At 54.7% G+C, this 16,849-nt stretch overlaps 8 protein-coding genes across 8 annotated transcripts; 5 read left to right on the forward strand and 3 right to left on the reverse strand.

Annotated features, from left to right (window-relative positions):
• Positions 1-1,058: 1,058 nt before the first annotated feature.
• On the forward strand, positions 1,059-4,008 carry CORC01_04308 (TBC domain-containing protein; the record flags this gene model as incomplete). The annotated part of the gene is made up of 3 exons (XM_022615956.1): positions 1,059-2,455; positions 2,523-3,606; positions 3,661-4,008. The coding sequence occupies 3 exons, from the start codon at positions 1,059-1,061 to the stop codon at positions 4,006-4,008; spliced, it is 2,829 nt and encodes a 942-aa protein (XP_022477471.1).
• Positions 4,009-8,165: 4,157 nt separating this feature from the next.
• Positions 8,166-8,906, forward strand: CORC01_04309 (uncharacterized protein; the record flags this gene model as incomplete). The annotated part of the gene is made up of 3 exons (XM_022615957.1): positions 8,166-8,218; positions 8,282-8,358; positions 8,614-8,906. 3 exons carry the CDS (start codon positions 8,166-8,168, stop codon positions 8,904-8,906), a joined length of 423 nt encoding a protein of 140 aa, XP_022477472.1.
• A 1,409-nt stretch (positions 8,907-10,315) lies between these two features.
• CORC01_04310 (uncharacterized protein) lies at positions 10,316-11,841 on the reverse strand (the record flags this gene model as incomplete). The annotated part of the gene is made up of 2 exons (XM_022615958.1): positions 10,316-10,752; positions 10,821-11,841. 2 exons carry the CDS (start codon positions 11,839-11,841, stop codon positions 10,316-10,318), a joined length of 1,458 nt encoding a protein of 485 aa, XP_022477473.1.
• A 1,257-nt stretch (positions 11,842-13,098) lies between these two features.
• On the reverse strand, positions 13,099-13,473 carry CORC01_04311 (uncharacterized protein; the record flags this gene model as incomplete). The annotated part of the gene is made up of 1 exon (XM_022615959.1): positions 13,099-13,473. The coding sequence occupies one exon, from the start codon at positions 13,471-13,473 to the stop codon at positions 13,099-13,101; it is 375 nt and encodes a 124-aa protein (XP_022477474.1).
• Positions 13,474-14,197: 724 nt separating this feature from the next.
• Positions 14,198-14,512, forward strand: CORC01_04312 (uncharacterized protein; the record flags this gene model as incomplete). Its single annotated transcript, XM_022615960.1, has 1 exon — positions 14,198-14,512. The coding sequence occupies one exon, from the start codon at positions 14,198-14,200 to the stop codon at positions 14,510-14,512; it is 315 nt and encodes a 104-aa protein (XP_022477475.1).
• A 216-nt stretch (positions 14,513-14,728) lies between these two features.
• Positions 14,729-15,139, reverse strand: CORC01_04313 (uncharacterized protein; the record flags this gene model as incomplete). The annotated part of the gene is made up of 1 exon (XM_022615961.1): positions 14,729-15,139. The coding sequence occupies one exon, from the start codon at positions 15,137-15,139 to the stop codon at positions 14,729-14,731; it is 411 nt and encodes a 136-aa protein (XP_022477476.1).
• Positions 14,955-15,068, forward strand: CORC01_04314 (uncharacterized protein; the record flags this gene model as incomplete). Its single annotated transcript, XM_022615962.1, has 1 exon — positions 14,955-15,068. The coding sequence occupies one exon, from the start codon at positions 14,955-14,957 to the stop codon at positions 15,066-15,068; it is 114 nt and encodes a 37-aa protein (XP_022477477.1).
• A 1,328-nt stretch (positions 15,140-16,467) lies between the features above and the next one.
• Positions 16,468-16,596, forward strand: CORC01_04315 (uncharacterized protein; the record flags this gene model as incomplete). Its single annotated transcript, XM_022615963.1, has 1 exon — positions 16,468-16,596. The coding sequence occupies one exon, from the start codon at positions 16,468-16,470 to the stop codon at positions 16,594-16,596; it is 129 nt and encodes a 42-aa protein (XP_022477478.1).
• Between the last annotated feature and the right edge of the window lie 253 nt (positions 16,597-16,849).

Here is a 16,849-nt window from a genome sequence, read left to right on the forward strand (position 1 = left end):
CTATTCAGTCAGACGAAGACGGCAAGGACGGCTGGGTGTGTAGGAAATAGAGGGGTGACCATTGCGGAAGAAACAAGAGAAAAGTAAGGATGCCCGGCTCTCTCTCTCTATTTTCCAGCCCATGTATCCATACTTTCCATTGCCTTTGCCTCGTCCTGCTCCTCCTTCTTTGCTATTTCGCATCCGGACCTTGGATTTCCACATTCACCAGCTCAAGTCTACATACATCCTCCTCTACCTTCAAGAGGCTTTCTTTCCTGCACCTGGCATTCATACAGTCATCGCCTCCAAAGGCCCCCCCCTTCCCCAATAGACCGCCTTGGAGCACCCGATTCTAAACACTACCAATCTCATCCATCCGATCTCTCTCACCTCATAAAGGTAACCCTCCCTACCAACCGTCCCTTCACCTTCAGGCTCCAACGCAACGTTGAATAGTATTTTAACTTTTTTCTTGCTCAGTCTTACCTTGGCCTTGCTGCTCTTTTGCTATTCGGCACAGACTCGCCCAGGTGACTTACACGACGCTGGCACCACACCATCCTCTCATCATCATCTTTATCATCGTCGACCTTACATCCTGCTTCATCCTACCTGTTCGACCCTCGATCATCGCCGCACGTAATACGTCACGGCTTTTCTGGATCTGCCTCCGACGACCTCCTCTTGGGTTGTTGACAGAATTGCACTGCATCCCTCTCCATTCCTCACCTCGGGCTCTTCATCTTGTTTTCCCGATCTAGCTAGCGCCCATCTACCTAGTCCCCCGGGTCTTAATTTGGCACACCTGAAATCCAAGCTTACGGCCCTCTGCGCCCTCGACGGTGAGCCACTCACCCTCCACTTATATCGTCACCACACCCGCCTTGGCCGCTTCTTCAGTCCATCTTTGGGTCCTGTTGTGCTCCTACTGGCGTGCTGCCCATCACCGAGGAGCCTTCAGCCCGACGCCGGCCCCCAGATATCGCGGCTCGGCCTGCTACTGAGCAGTTGAGCACGGTCGGATCGGCCTCAGCAGCCCACTCGCGCCCCGGCCGGAGCACCCTGAATACCACGCTATGGCACCCCAAAAATTCCCCAGCATGCGCTTGAAGTCCCGGCCTACGCTCGTGCCCTTCAAGGACGATGCTAGCCTCATTGCTCTCCGCTACGAGAAGACGGTCCAGGCAGAGCCTCCCATCCCTATTCTTACACGAATTCCCCAAAGATCTCTCTCCGTCTCGACGCGCCGAACTTCCACCTCTGCATCATCGTCCTCCTTCTCGAGCCCGCCCTCCAGCCCTGCCGTTGTTGTTGTTGTTGCTCCTCCGCCCGCCATCGAACAACACCCTGCGTTCCGTTCCCGCGCCGCGGCTCGCAACACCACGGTCAACGATTGGAAGAGAGATTCTGGGCTGGCACCTACAACATCGTCTTCGGCCACCATCGCAGAGGAGGATTGCGAAGACGAAGAGAGTCGTGCATTCGCCAAGATTGCTGCACTGGATGCCAACACGATTGTGCAACAAACGGAACATCCTGTGACACCTTCCGTCTGCGAAGGTACTTCCATCGATGAGTTGGTTTTGAGCAAACAAATCTCTGGTCGTTGGTGCACGCCGTCAACCGATAACGAGGTCGCCGGCATGGATCATTGTCAAGATGCGCAGCTCGAAATTGCTGAACCACAAAAGTCTGGGAGTCTGAGCAGCAGCAACTCGTTGGTCGATTCTCCCGTCGAGTTGCGGGACAAGAGTCTCAGTGACCTATCACCTGCATCAGCGCCAACCATCCCCCAGTCTCGAAGCTCCTTTGCAGCCTCCGATAACTCGCCTAATTTCTCCCCTGTCAACCTCAACGAAGACTTGCATCTCCTGAGCAAGGATGCCGTTCACTTTTCTCCCATTTCAGTGTCCATCCCCACCGACAACCTCCTCGAAGATGATTTCCTGACCACCTTGTCCTTCTCCAATCGAGGCAGTCTCATGTTTGGTGGTCTTCGAGCGTTCCCCGCACAAACCACCGACGGGACAATGGATGGACAGGCGCAAACGGACAAAGCCCACGCGCCTCCGCCGACCCCTGCCGAAGCCCCTGCCGAAGCCCCCATCCTCCACATTCAATACGAGGAGCCGCCCCAGCCCACTGCCGTCAGCACCACTGAGACCAGCGCGAACCCCATGAGCGCCACTGACACGACCACGACCACGACCACGACCGAAGCAACGACGCAAGAGACGACGGCGACTGACACAACGACGGCAGAGACGACCGCAGAGTCGGCGTCGCAAGCCACGATGACGACCCCGAGCATCTGCGTCTTGTCCGCGGACGTGGAGATGGAATCTCGAAAGGTGAGATCGCTCTATGAATCCGGCGAAGGCCTCAGATGGGAAGACGGTGCTCAACCGTCGGATGTTGGCGAGCGCCTCAACTCGACCGCTGAAAATCCGACGGAGGAGGTCGAGAATGATCCGTATGGTTTCCTTTCTTTTGCCTGGACCGGCGCACAACCAATATGCTAACGTGTGTCCTGTCTGCAGCGTCGCCGAACTACAGCCTCCCGCTTGGGGCACTCCAAGATCTGGAAGTTCTTATTCCCAAAGACCCGAAACACGCAGCGAGTATGAGGTGGCCGGCGGTCTCGAAGACTGGGAAGACCTCGACGGATATGATATCGACCGTTACGGCTTCATCAGCCCACGCAAGCCAGAGAAGAGCAATGGCACATCCACGGACCTTGGGTCGTCGCAGTCAGCGCCCAGAAGGAAGCACGTCTTCTCCAAACGAGATGCTTTTGGTCTAGCCTTGCCATCCAGAGGACCCAGCCGCAAGGTGTCTGCTAGATCTCTCAACACCCAAGGATCGAAGGCTTCTGTTGCGTCTCGTCGGTCGACCCGATCGGCAATCAGACAAGCAGGAAACCTGCTCCCACACAACCGCGATCGACGATGGATGGACGAGGCTGGAGAGATGCTTTCGCTTTCCCTAGGAGATGAAGAGAAGGTGGAGAAGATCTCCGAGGCCATCAAAAAGAAGGAATGGGATAGATCTGAAAAGTGGCGTAAAATGGCCAAAATCGTCAAGAAGGGGAAAGACGGCGAAGGCATGGAGTTCGATTTCGATGTCAAGAACCAAAAACTCATTGATAGGACGTGGAAAGGCATTCCCGACCGATGGAGAGCCTCTGCCTGGTACTCGTTCATGGCAACCAGCGCCAGGGCTCACAAGGACTCACCATCTGAGGATTCCATCATCACCGACTTCCATCGGCTTCAGTGCAGAGGATCGCCGGACGATGTGCAGATTGACTTGGACGTCCCTCGCACCATCAGCAGGCACGTCATGTTCCGGAAGCGCTATCGAGGCGGTCAGCGTTTGTTGTTCCGGGTTTTGCACGCATTATCGCTCTACTTCCTGAATACTGGCTACGTCCAGGGCATGGCCTCGTTGGCGGCGACGCTGCTCTGCTACTTTGACGAGGAGAAGTGTTTCGTTATGCTTGTCCGCATGTGGCAATTACGGGGACTAGAGAAGCTGTATTGTCCCGGCTTTGATGGCCTGATGGCGGCTCTGAACGATTTTCAAACCAAGTGGCTGGACGGCAAGGACGTTGCCAAGAAGCTGGTAAGAGACACCCATATGCCTCTCGACCGAGGACGTCGGACTGACCTATTCTAGACTGAGCTCTGCATCGATCCTACAGCCTATGGTACCCGATGGTATCTGACACTATTCAACTTATCCATCCCCTTCGCGGCCCAGCTTCGCGTCTGGGATGTCTTCCTGCTCCTTGGAGAAAACCCTGGAGACTCTAACAAAGTGCCTGAATCACCCGTCACCATGAACGGCATTGATATTCTGCACTCTACCAGCGCGGCTTTGATTCATGCGCTGCGCGACGTTCTTCTTGACGCGGACTTTGAGAACGCCATGAAGGCATTGACCTCTTGGATTCCGGTCAAAGATGAGGACATATTGATGAAGGTGACACGGGCCGAGTGGAAGGCCGGACAGAAGAGGAAGTAGAGGGTCTTGCTTTTGATGCCTGCTTGAATGTCGGCTGGCTCGCTGCCACATTTCCTTTGTTTCACACCACGACCTCCGATTTATGGATATCCGTGCAAGGCGTTTATGGAGTCGATCATGTTGACTTCGACGCATGTCGTCGACCAATACCCCGGGATGGACTGCAAACCTCGTTTCTGCTGCTGCGGGGGATTTCATTTGTGCACTTGAAATGACCGAGATGCTGGAGAGAGCAACGTGGGTTGCGGGAAGCGCTAGCGAAAAGCGGTTCAAGAGGAATGGGACCACACACAGCACGGATTTTTCATATACCCTTTTATGCCATACAATAGCCTGGTGCCAACCTCATATAGAGCATCAAACCAATATATAATGTATTATTCGAGTAAACTTTAACCACGTCATCTGCCATGTCAAGTTGTCAAGGTCCTTGGGGGAAGCGGGCAACAACGATTCCGGTACCGCTACTGTTCTGTCTCGATAGCTATCTGCTGGGCCTTGCTGGGCCTCTTCGGCCTCGTTCTCGGTGATTCTACCCTTCCCTGTAGTATTGACGAGACGGTGGCAGTGAGGATGCGCTTGTCCACAGGTCGAAGGCTAAGAGCATGTAGTATTTCTCATGGCAGTCATGCTGTTCGTGTTTCTATCATGCGTGTACCGCAAGGCTAAATGCGTCCTTTTAGTCTTCATGTGTGGATTTTGCTACACAAGAAGATCTCTTCCGCAACATGGCCTTTGCTAAAGCTTTCGAGGGTTGCTTTCACTAGAGACGCTTTCCTTTTATAAAACGAGGTCTGTCACATTCCCTTCCTGTGCTATTCCAGGTGGTAACAATGTGTTCACCTTGCCTACACACTATTGAGTTGCAAAACATTGTTGTCTTTGACACTGCTCGGACGCCCCTTTTTCTTCACCGTTTCATCGTTGGGTTCTCTTGGAGGACGAAGAGGTGTGTGGTCTTTTCAGGTACAATTTGAAGCTGAGGTTTCTCTGACAAAACGTTTGTAACTACTGGGGTCTCGGGCGAGAGAGACAGATACAGGGAGGGGGAGAGAGAGAGAGAGAGAGAGAGAGAGAGAGAGAGAGAGAGAGAGAGAGAGGAACTTCAGCTTGGCTGATATGGATCACGATCAGTTGGCAAACATCAGCTGTGTGCAGCAAGAGGGTGACGTTTGCAAGGATAATTATAATCCATTTATGACAAAGTCTCGCCCTCCACGGGCAGTCGGAACGGAGGACGCCAAGACGGAATTCATGGACTTAGTGATAGCACCGTTGATCGGGCTTCAAGCTCGACTATCATGTCAGTGAAGAGGGCACCATTCAGACCTCGGTATTACAGTCTAGGATTCTAGACATTGCCACTACATGGCATGCCCTCCTCCAAAGCACTGTTCCCAGTCTCGTGGTATAACGAGTAACGACAAGCTGCCTGCCGGACGCGATCAATCGTCACCCACCGCAACCCACCACAACTCGCCACCACGGAAACACTACGATGCAAAAAATAATTGCAAAAAACATACAACACCAGGTATTCGCTGGTCGTCACCGACCCAACTACTAATCCGGCCCTCATTAGCTTATCTATGGGAGAGCGGACGGGATCCCGAGTTTTCCAATGGGTATGGTCGTATGTGACAGAACGAGCCGTGGAAGGAAGCTATAGCCTACCAGTGCGCGGCACAAACACACACCGTGAGCTTCGCCAAGACCGGAACAAGAGCCCCCCCACAGGCGCGTCATTGGTATTCCTACATCTCTTTCATGGTCTATCTTTTTTGAAAAACGCAGGTAGGCAAATTTGCCTGTAGGCTTGCGCAATGATGTGCCTAGCATGTGCTCCCGGCCAGTACAGATGAAGTGTGGCTTACACGGTTCTAGGGGGTGTTTAGTGTCGACTTCTACTAACTTTGAACATTAGCAGGCCGCGGTGGGAACTTTGTCAAATACACGAGAGCCTCGAGAGACAAGTATTTTCAGGTACCTGCCCGTCATTCCGTATGATTTACGTTCTCCCTCATCTCCCGGGGCTGTTGGAAGGCTTAGGTGGTGGGCAATGGCTCAACGGACAACAAGCAATGCTATAAGAGCGGTACAAGGCCATGAGGATATGGCAGGCACATGAGTGGGAAACATTTTCAATGGGCCGAGGGTATGAAGTTGAATGCCGTTGTCGGCTGTATACCTACGGATTGAACTTCTTCCATCTACATACTGGCCCGGGTGACCCGTGATCACAGCGCCCGACTTGCGGCAGGAGGAGGCGCGAAGCGTGTTCGTCGAGTCCTTATTACTCCCAATGCCACACAATTACTCCAGAAATCAGTATGGTCTCCAATATATGCTTGGAGAGGCATTGTATCGATCCCCCCGGTCGCCGACATGCCATTGACAGGCGGCCTTGACCCTGGCCACCCTTCTCCTGTCCTCCCAGGGTCCCCGTGCCATCGAACAATGTCACCTCAATGTCCCAGACGATGATGCAGCAATCTCGTCGAATGTCCGTCCGTTCACAGGTACATTTCGCAAACCAGTGCCGAGCAAGGTCCCAACATCGAGCCTGGGAGATTTGTCCTGGTCCCGTGTGACCCCCCCACCGGGGTGGAAGACGTTTGCTACTTTGCAACTTTCCCGTTCTGGTCTGGGTGTGCTCAGATCACCGTTGCAACCTCCAAAGTATGCTGAATACCTGCTTTCCTGGCATCGGGTAACATCTGACAGCCGGGAGCATTTAAAAAAACCGGAATTCTCTCCCTTGTGTCCTTGACGAGATTGCACCGTCCAGCTCCGCTAACGGGAAAGATCAGCATCGGTCTCCGTCCCGGGAGAAGACCCCATATGCCCCGAGAGCAGGTTTTTGTGCCCGGGCGGCACCCTGACAGGTCGATTCAACATGCAAAGCTGGATTCGACGGGAGGTCTCTCTCTTTTTTTTTTTTTTTTTTTTTTTTAAACTTTTTTTCATAAATTTTTTTTTATAGATTTGCTTTGCTGGTGGGCTGCTGGTTACCTTGCGGGATTGTCTTGATCATGCCGAAATGTCGATGGACCCTGCATACTCATCCCGCGTAGTACGTCAACAACGATGCTCCATCATCGGGGCTGAAATGAGACCGGCCATAGGCGCTATCGGAGCGTGGCACCAAGAGCGAACTTCAAATAGCTGCAGGAATTCGGTCGTGATTGTCGGACCGAAGCACCATCGGACCTCCTTCGCAACTTCCACATGATCATTCTGGAACGCTCAAAAGGTGGCTCTGAATCGAGCCATTCAATTGGAACATCCGAACAGGGAGAAAAGAACCACAAGATGCCCAGGGCAGGCTGTCGGTTTTCTGTGCCACCTTTTTGAGAACATGTTAATGTTGTACGGTAGCTAGCGGCTTATACCGTCACACGGTAACAGACTTTGCTACTAAGCGCCGACTGAACAGGCGCCCGAAGCGCACAACCAAAGAGACAGAAGCCGGCCCTCTGAATCTCTCACAACGGCCCCGTCCCGGGGCCCCCCCCCGCCTAACCCCCACAACACTGTGAATCCACATCCGTGCGCGCGCCATCACCACCGGACAGCCCTATATCAGGCTGGCTATTAAGACACACTCCCGTATTAGTCCTCCTGGAATAACCGAGAAATAGCTCAGCTGATTCAACGTCGACAAAGAGATAAGGGGGGGGGGGGGTTCTATGAGGAAAAGTTTGGCCTGCCATCCCATCATACCCTTCATCCGGCCATGGTTCGCCTCGTACCACCGCATCCATTCTCGGCGTACCTCGATTTACCTAATTACCGGTACTCGCACGTGCAGACAAACAAGCATTTTTTAAGGAGGACATCCTTCTCAGCTCTCCGACACCCATGCCTGCCTGTTGTACAATAATCTCATTCAACAGACAATTCCGCAAATAGCCCGAACCCAAGCAACCTCCAGAAACCCAAGCGCAAGGGGGGGAAAGGCCCGAGGTGAGATCGGGCATGGCGAACAGGGAATTAATTGCAGTGACAAGAACGTCCCATCTCATCCATGGCTACATTCATGACCAGGACGTAGTACTGCCCAGGAACCGGTCAAGTCCCAATCAGGAAAGCACGCCAATGCCCCATGCCCAGCCAAAACGCCTACGGATACTTCTCAAAGGTCTCGATCCCAGACAATGCCCACATTCCCTCCCGTCAAGAGGAGGACGGATAGCGCCCTGGCTGCCAGGTCAACCAAGAGGAAAGACACGACGAAACGAGCTACGGACAATTAATTAGACTTGCGTCAAAGTCAGGCGGCGGCGGCCATTCTTGCTGCCGCCGAGCAGCTGTCGTGCCTCTCCAGTGACGACGACGCCCCTCCTCCAAGTCCCCTTCCGGACGGACGGTGGGAGGGGACATGGAATGAAGCGAATACCTGCCATTGTTTCGGGTTGAATCAGAACCTGCCTGCGTATTGCCCCCGCCCCAATGCCATTGAGCATGCAGGCCGGAGAGATATACAGCCAACCACCAAAATACTTGCCCAAGTTTTTCAACGTGACCGAGAAACGCTCTGAATTTACCCACGTCAACGAACGCGGTTGAGCCGCCCACGCACCGCAACAACCCCCCGCCTCCCAGTCAACCCGGTTTCGAGACGCACTGTCCTCAACCCGACCCGCGCGCTGTGCCCCAAGCCAATAACCAAACCAAATCGTCCCATCCAGGGCTTTGCATGTGCGTGTGTAGCCATCGCCTTGGCCAGATCGGTAGCAGCAACCCACCCACAACCCGAACCCAACGTTGGAAGGGGCAAAAACTCTCCTTTACCGACGTTGACGCAACCTCGAGGTCCGGGCGCACGGCCGGGCATTGACGGCGGCGGCGGCGGCGGCGGGCGGGAGGGCGGCGGCAGCGGACGGGGCAACCGGTAGCCCCACCGGGACACCTGTGAGGGGAAAAATAAAATAGAGGGTAAAAAAAGGCCAAAAAAAAAAAGGGACAAGCCAAGAATTCCCCACCTCGTCACCATCGATGAGGGGGATGCTAATCTCCCGCCCCAAGCTTAATCCAGCTTTGCTATCCCATCGTCATCCCTTCTCAGCGTAGTCTCCCCCCACCCAACTCTCGAAGCTTGGCCCGCGCCGGGTCGGCTCAACCCTACATCGACCGAGGTAGGTAATGCAACGTCCGAAGCGATGAGGGACTTTCCCACTCTTCCTTCCCATTCTCCTCATCTCTGCCATATCCGGCCAGCGGCAAGGGGGTTTCATGCCAGGAAATGGCGAGAGAGGAGGGGTAAAAGAAGACTTGGTGCAGGCGTCATCTAATTTACCCTGGTTCCCCGGCCCCCTTCCCAAATCACCCCTCCGAGCCTTCCCACACCCCCAACGCGCAATAATCAAACAAGCGAGATAAGGTATCAATCTTCAGGGGGTTGAAACACGTCTGTCCGTCTCTGCAATAATGCGTCTTGTCTTGTTTTTTGGTCTTTTCTGCAGGGTATCATGATACATGTAAGATTGCCCAAAAGAAGCCAGCCCTAGATTTCAAGAACCAACAAGAGTGAAGATATTGCCAAAGCCAACCCCGTCCATTTCGAAAACTTGTCCAAATCGAGAAGTTGAAAAATAAAAAAAAAACTCCAACCTGAGTCTCAATGCTCTCACCAGCCCCTTGGTGAGTCTCACCTCGCAGATAAATTTTGGCCGGCCGTTGATGATTCACCACACCCGACAACTATAGGTACACCCAAACAAAAAATGCAGTGTTGACAGTACCTTACACATCAATACACCGAGTGTGGTAGAAAAGAAAAGCAGAGGATTCGAATCCATGAAAAACCAGAGGCTCGTCGGCTGTGGATGTACCCGCCCGCCTAAAAGAAGGAGAAAAAGAATCGAAGAATCGAAGTAGTGCCGTGACCCGTGCATGCCTTTGGAAGAAGTGAAGAATGCGTGCCTCCAGCTCCAGGTCATCTGGAATGGCATCAGCTGGAGAAATCTAAGCCTCTCTCTCTTTGAAATCGAAATCATCGACGGCAATCCAAAGCCGTTGAGTGCTCTCACTGCCCTTTCCATCCCCACGTCGTTCTGTCACAAAGGTCGGAAGAGGCCGAGAGTCGTAGCCGAATATAAAAAGAATTTGTGGAGGAATGAATCCAATGGAAGCGAAAAATTCGGAGGAAAATGTCGTACTCGTGCATCTCGTTTCGCGGAGTTTGGCCGTGATGGTATGGCTGAAACAAGTCGTAAAATTGGCCCGAGCCAAATCTCAATCAGTGCTGCCTGTCGCACGGCTGCTATACCTGCGACCCCACGCGTCCGTCCCGTCCGCTCACCCCTCACAACGGGGATCGTCGTCTTTCCTCGCCCTGCCCTTGATAAGCCTCCGTTGGCGTCGGACCATACTGAGCTGCGCGCGATGGCTCTTCGGATAACAAGGATGATACCGAGTGTCCGCCAACACCCCTCGGTGCTTGTTGCTGTGGTTGAGCAGATGTCGAACTGGCGCTTCCATATTCCGGGGCCGTGCTGAAGCTTGCGACCTGCGGAGACATGCCTCGAGGCGTCCCAAAACTCTCACCTCGGCCACGACCCGTCGGCCGATACGACGAAAGATCGCTACGTTGTCGTGTATGTCCCCGTCTTCGCCCCGGCGGGGGATTCTCGAGGGTTGATCCACCGTGGAAAGGAGGCGACCGCAGACGTTGATGCTGACTTGGCGGTGGTGGGGCTGGCTGCGGGCCTGTGGCCTTGCGCTTGTTCCTAGGAGACTCCCCTAACGGCCACACCAGCCAAGGTTAGCCTACAGCGACTCTCTCTTTCTTTTGGTTTTGCTGGACGCACCGGAGGGTGTCGCAGGCTGGGTAGAGCCACCTCCGGCTTGGGATGTCGGCGGGTGCCAGTGGTGAAAGTAGATGGACGGGCTCGGCTGGGCCTCTTGCTGAGACTGCACAGACTGCGAAGCTGCGTGCTGGTGACTCTGCAGTGCTGACGGGCCTGGTGGACCAGAATGGGGGACGTTGGTGTTGAGGCTGGGCAGATTGCCAGATCCGAGCGGCCGGGAAACCGAACCCGTCGAGGACAGAGTCGTTGCCCGTCCCCGCTGGGGAGAGCCCGGGTAGGCGGGGAACCCGTGAGGCCCGGGGGCGGAGCTCGGCGTTGAAGGGACGCCCGCATATTGACCATAAGGCTGGGACTGAGAATCGCGGCGATGCTCGGGTGAAACAGGACCTTGGGAGGGAAGCAGCTGGGCATGTTGCGGCTGTCCTTGCTGGGCGAGAAACTGCTGCGCCCACTCCAAAGCGGCTGGAGGAACACCGCCTCCCATTCCAGCAAAGACGAGAGGAACAATGGGCGGAGGGATTCCGCCGTTTAAAGAGGTCCGCAGCATGTCGGCCTCGATACGCCGTTGCTCGAGGCGCAGAGTCTCCTGCCTCGTCTTCTCCTCCTCCTGTCTCCTGCGCTCTTCCTCGGTCTTTGCTGCCAGCCAGCTTCTCATGGAATCCTCGGCGCCTTGCCACTGCGGCGGAGGCCCGGGCAGCTGGCCCATCAGGTGGCCATGGCTAGATTGAGCTTGACTGATGGATTGAGGCGCCGGGGGCGGTGGCGGAGGAGGAGCCGAGCTTGGGTGAGGCGGCTGGGGCGGCAAAGTCATGGCCGCCGGGGGAGGCAGGCCACGATGATGTGCCGACATAGGCTGGCCAACTGGACTGTGACTGCGGGGAATGGACGGCAGCAGCTTGTGCGAAGGGTGATCTTGGTAAGCCAAGGGAGGCGAGGGTCGGGATGTTGAGGGTGGAGTAGGTAGGTCATGGACGGACTTGTAGCCGTAGTGTGTTGGCTGCTTGACTGTGAGCATGGTCATGTATACTCATGTGCTCCAAGTGATTCAAAAGTTGTTCAACGTAAAATCAGGCAACATGGGTGGATGATTTGTATTTCGTGTTGATGCGTGTTTTTCGGGTTGTAGTGTATGGATTCGTGTCGAGTCAAGAAAGTGAAGCTGAAGCTGCTGAAGAAGAAGAAGGAGCAGCTGGAGGAGAAGAAACCGAGACAAAGGGGAGTTTGAAGGAAGGTCAAGAAGTTGAAAAGTGAGAAAAAAGCTGCTGGCTGGCCAGGCAAGATGGGTGGAAGGAAGACAGGCGAAGAAAGGTTGAAGAAAAACCCACGGCGAGAGAGGTGAGGTAAGGTAGATAGGAAAGAACAAATGGAGGTATGGGGGGGTGCAGGTGGTGGAAATAACCTTTTTTACAGGCGCGAAGCTGGAGGGCAGCCAGCTCCAAGTTGGGAAAGAGACTTGGAAGGGAAAGGGACAGACACCACGCCTGGACACATCACGCCCAAGAGGGGGGGGGTACGTATCTTTCTCAGACTCTGACCCAGCAGCTTTCCAAAAGGACGAGGGACCCAGAGAACCAGACCCAGACCCAGACCCAGACCCGGGCCCTAGGGCCTAGAGAGAGAATGAGAGGTAACTCCGTGCCCAGCTGGGACTAGTAAGGCACGGCAACTTGCAAGGAACAGACTAGCAGCGTTGCCGTCGTCGGTCATAGGTGTGTTGTGAGTGAACGGTGAGCCAAGGTAGGGAAAGGAAAGGTATCCGTACCGTGGGCTCCTCGCCCTCATCCTCGTCCTCGTTTCTCCAAGATGGGCTTTACTGTGTCCATCCGTATCGGGATTCGTAATACAGACCACGGGCGGGGCATACGGTGATGAACCCAACTCCACGGACGGGCCCAGCCTCATTTACCTATGGAGACGTTGTTAGTGCCCACTTCGTAAGGCACGGGTGGGAGGGCTGAGAGTGTTGTTTCTGGGTTGGCACAGTTGGCTCAGCACAGCAAGCAAAGTTCATAGGGAACAACTCGCATCGTGAGCTCGAGGTACGGATACATGTAGAGAGAGATGCTCGAGGCAGACACAGCCGGGCGACCTAGAACTTGGTACTTACCCCAAGGTCCCATACGGTAGGCATCCGGAGCCTCGAGACCTCCACGGGCAGGATATGGGGTGAATCAAAGCGTTCGATGCTGACGATATGCCGATGCATCGCTGGAGCAGTAACAGCAGCCGAGGCGTAACTGTGGGTATTGTAATATGTGGTTTCTGGGAGGAGAACGGATCATGGAGGGTGGGCAGGCACTGAACGGTTTCTGTTCTTTGGGAACCCGCGGGCCCACCAGCGGGAAGGGTGACGGGGGTGTGTCCTGTAAAAGTGTGGTGCGCGAGTGTCTGTATATGGAAATCTGTACGGAGTATCTATGCGCCTACACCTATCCCTCATAAGGGCCTGATACTCCGTATGTATCTCTCCCTCTTTCGTTATTTCGTTATTTCCCTTTCCCAAGGAACCCCGGGCGGCGGGAGGGCAGGTGCGGATACTGATGCAGATGCAGATGCTGGATGGAGACATGGGAAAGGAGATGAACCACTCCAGCAAGGCCCGACTGATTTGATGAGGCGTGCAGGAGGGATGTCCAGGTCCATCCAAGGCCATCGAGGAGGGAGCCAGTCTTCAACTGCCCTGGCAAATTTGAACGGCGAACCGCAAGCACCGCAAGGTCAGTGATAAGAGAAGCAAAGGGCAGAGAGAGGCAAGGGAAACTGGCCCGGCCGTTTACGGACAGTTCAGGATAAGGCTCGGTGCGGAATGGATGGTGGTAGAGGTGCGTTGCCCGCGGTGGAGAATGACAACGAGCCTGGTTTATTTCATTTACAAAATGCGCGTATCAGAAGAGATGACACATGGAGGGGGATGAGCACAGGGGGGTGCGTGTTGTTTGTGTCCAAGCCCAGCCCAGTCCAGTCCGCGGTCCCAACCCACAGATCAAGTGGCGCGAGGCGGGGGGGGGGGGGGGGGGGGGGGCCCGGGGGGGGGCGGGGTGTTTTTGTGCGTACCACCCCCCCCCCGCCCCCGCTCCCCCCACCCCCAGACCAAGGGGGCCGGGGCGGGGGGGGGGGGGGTAGCTGCACGCCCACGCCCACATGGACGCCTCCCACTCCCGGAACCCAGCAACGGGGTGGGGGTGAAGGAAGAGGGTGTGAACCCGGGAATTGTGGCGAAGGCAGCTAGTCAGCATTGGGCCAAGATGGGGAAATCTCACGCTGGCGTCGACTCAGACTTGAAGATGAACTGACGGCCACCGGAGGCGAACGAGGAATGAGGAACGAGGGATGTGTGATGGAGATGTGGACGTGGGTGTGATGTCTGTGGATGCCAGATGCCAGATGCTGGAGTGTTAGGATGCCGGATGATGGATGCTGCAGCAAAGACGGTTGGGAATCGGAGGTTGGGGGCGAGAAGTGATGTAAGAAATCTACCGATCACTCTCCCGGAAGAGGCTGCATGGTTGGGTTGGGAGTCAAGGAGGACGACGTCTTCGGCCCGGCTTTTGCCTTTTCTTGTCCACATGCTGTTGTACGGATATATTATGGTGTTTTGTACCAATATCGCTGCGTATTCGTGCGACAGTGAGCTAGAAGCATCAACCCATCCGCCGACACAACTCTGCTGCACCGTGACCCAACATCTATGATCTGTGTAAAGAGTAGCCGCATACCTACAGTACTGGGCTCTCATACAAGCCAAAAAGCACGAGCGGGGAATGGACTGCGGTCGCGGTCGAAGTGAGACGAGAACATGAAGAGACCAGTGTCCGGTGGCAAGGCGCAAGCCACCCTCACTGACAGAACACGCACGACACGCACGACACGCAAGACAATGCATAAGCAACGCTACGTATGGCTAGCTATCAAGGAGGGTTGGCCAACCGGCCCAAGTGAGGGTAGGGCAAGATGAGCCGGGACATGAGAGGGTCGACAATGGCCTTGATGTCGACGTCCATTTGCTGCACGCTGACGCTGCCACCGCCGATGAGGCTGCTGTAGCTGGCCCCCTCTCTTCGCGCAAGGTGCTTCTTGCTCGCATCGCACACAGTCATCTTTGTCCCTGGTCTGTCGAGAATTCTCCGCGGCCTTATGCTTGGCATGCAGCTTTGTGACCTGATTGTATATAGAGACTCCGCCAGGAGCTGCTGTCGGTGGGTAAGCATTGTAGCTTTGCCTAGCTTCCGAAAGTGGATAGGTGCTTGAGGGGTGTCGTCGTCGGGAAACCGTGTGCGCGTATACGTGCCGCCGTGCTCTGTGTTTGTGCAGTTCAACATCCGTAGCCAGCAGGGATGGCCTGGCACGCATCTTGGAGGCAGCAGACGAATACAGAAGAAGTATGTGAGTAGAGTTCACCCAAAGACGCAGGGTCGATCCTGATGACCAGTCGACGACACCATCGCCTGGAAGAAAGAAGGGAAGAAAGAGGAGAAGCAGCAAAAGCGCGGGGAAAATGAAGATAGGAAAACGAGGTTGATATCAGGAAACTCGGGGACAATACAACCAATCGCTTTTACCGCAGCCCATGATTGAGGCTCCATCTTGACTCTCGAGTCTCAAGAGCGATTTACCTCTCATACTGTCTCGCTACCGACACCTCCGAGATGTAGCTGGGCGGGTTTATTACCGCTCAACGGCTCGGAAGGCGAGTTCGCTCGCAAACCTATCGTTTAAGGGACACTGATTGGACGCTACTGCTGCAGATGCTAATGGGACGCTGCGCGGTTTCGTGCTTCACTAACCAAGGTGGCAGGCAAGAACAAGGATATGTTTCCAGGCTGTGCTGAGGTTTTATCTCGCCCGTCTTGTCTCGTCTGGCGGATTGTTGGTGCCTGTCTGTATATGGAAGTCGCATCGTGGAGGAAATATAACCTTTTGAGGTTTTCCAGGCCATATAATTTGCTTTACTCGGTCTCTTTTGCTTTCTCGCACCAACAGCCCACAGACCTCATCCAACCGTCATCGGACCAGACGACATCGTTGTATCCAAGAAGCACGGTAAAGCACCTGTACCTGGACGGTTGAATCGTGTTGAGCGATGGTTGGAATGTCGAGCTCAACTGTCAGGTCCCTGGCCTGGCTATATTCGATACAGAACTCTCTCTACTACGACTGCCTTTCCGCGTCTGCCTCCTGCAATCGTCATCCTTGGCCGTGTAAGCAAAGAGTTTGGCCCAAAAGAAAGAACGAGGCACTGATGCTGTAACCTTTGGTAAACATGTTCGAGCTCTGCAGCAGCGCAACAAGTCGGATGGGAATGGGTATCCGCAATCGAAGCGGAATTCAAAAGAGGTGGAAAGGGCCAGCCACAGTTAATGGTCTGCTGCGCAGAGCTGAAAGAAAGGGTGTGAAGATGACAAAAAGGGAGAGGGGGCGGGGTGGGGGGGTGTTGTTGCTGTTGTTGTTAAACTGGTAAACGGGCTGTCGTTGTTGGTGTGAGAGAAGTCCAACCTGGGAGAACGAACGAGCTGGGGATGGGTAGGCAGGCACGCAGGAAGACAACAGGGGGGGTTGCCTTGTTACACGCCCTAGTGAGGTACGTAATTGAGAAAGGACGTACCGAGCTCTCCAGGGGTGGGCGGCGTGTGCGTCCGAAGGATTCTGGATGCTCGGGAGATACCTGGACACGTTACATCGGTACGTATTAGTGGCCCTGTGCCATCGCAGTGCCCTACGTACCAAGCTGCCTGGGGAGGTAAGGTCGGCCCTCACCAGTGTACGGATACTCAGCTGAAATCTACCATGAAGCTTGACTATTGGGAGGAAGAGCCCAAGTCGAGGAAAGCCGTGCTTCTTAGGACTGCCAACTCTGTTCTGTTATGCCAAGGTACTGATAGCTGGAGTATGCTATAGACAAAGAGCAGTTACTTACGAAATCGGCCCTGATTGAAATGCGTGTCTTGACGTTGGTTTTGGCAGCCTGTCAGCGAGGCCGTCGCCCAAATGCCGTTGAAAGTCATCCGGCTAGTACAGACAAGACGGATGGA

Source organism: Colletotrichum orchidophilum, assembly GCF_001831195.1.
Source record: "Colletotrichum orchidophilum strain IMI 309357 chromosome Unknown Scaffold_28.1, whole genome shotgun sequence".
In the NCBI taxonomy this organism is placed as follows: Eukaryota; Fungi; Ascomycota; class Sordariomycetes; order Glomerellales; family Glomerellaceae; genus Colletotrichum; species Colletotrichum orchidophilum.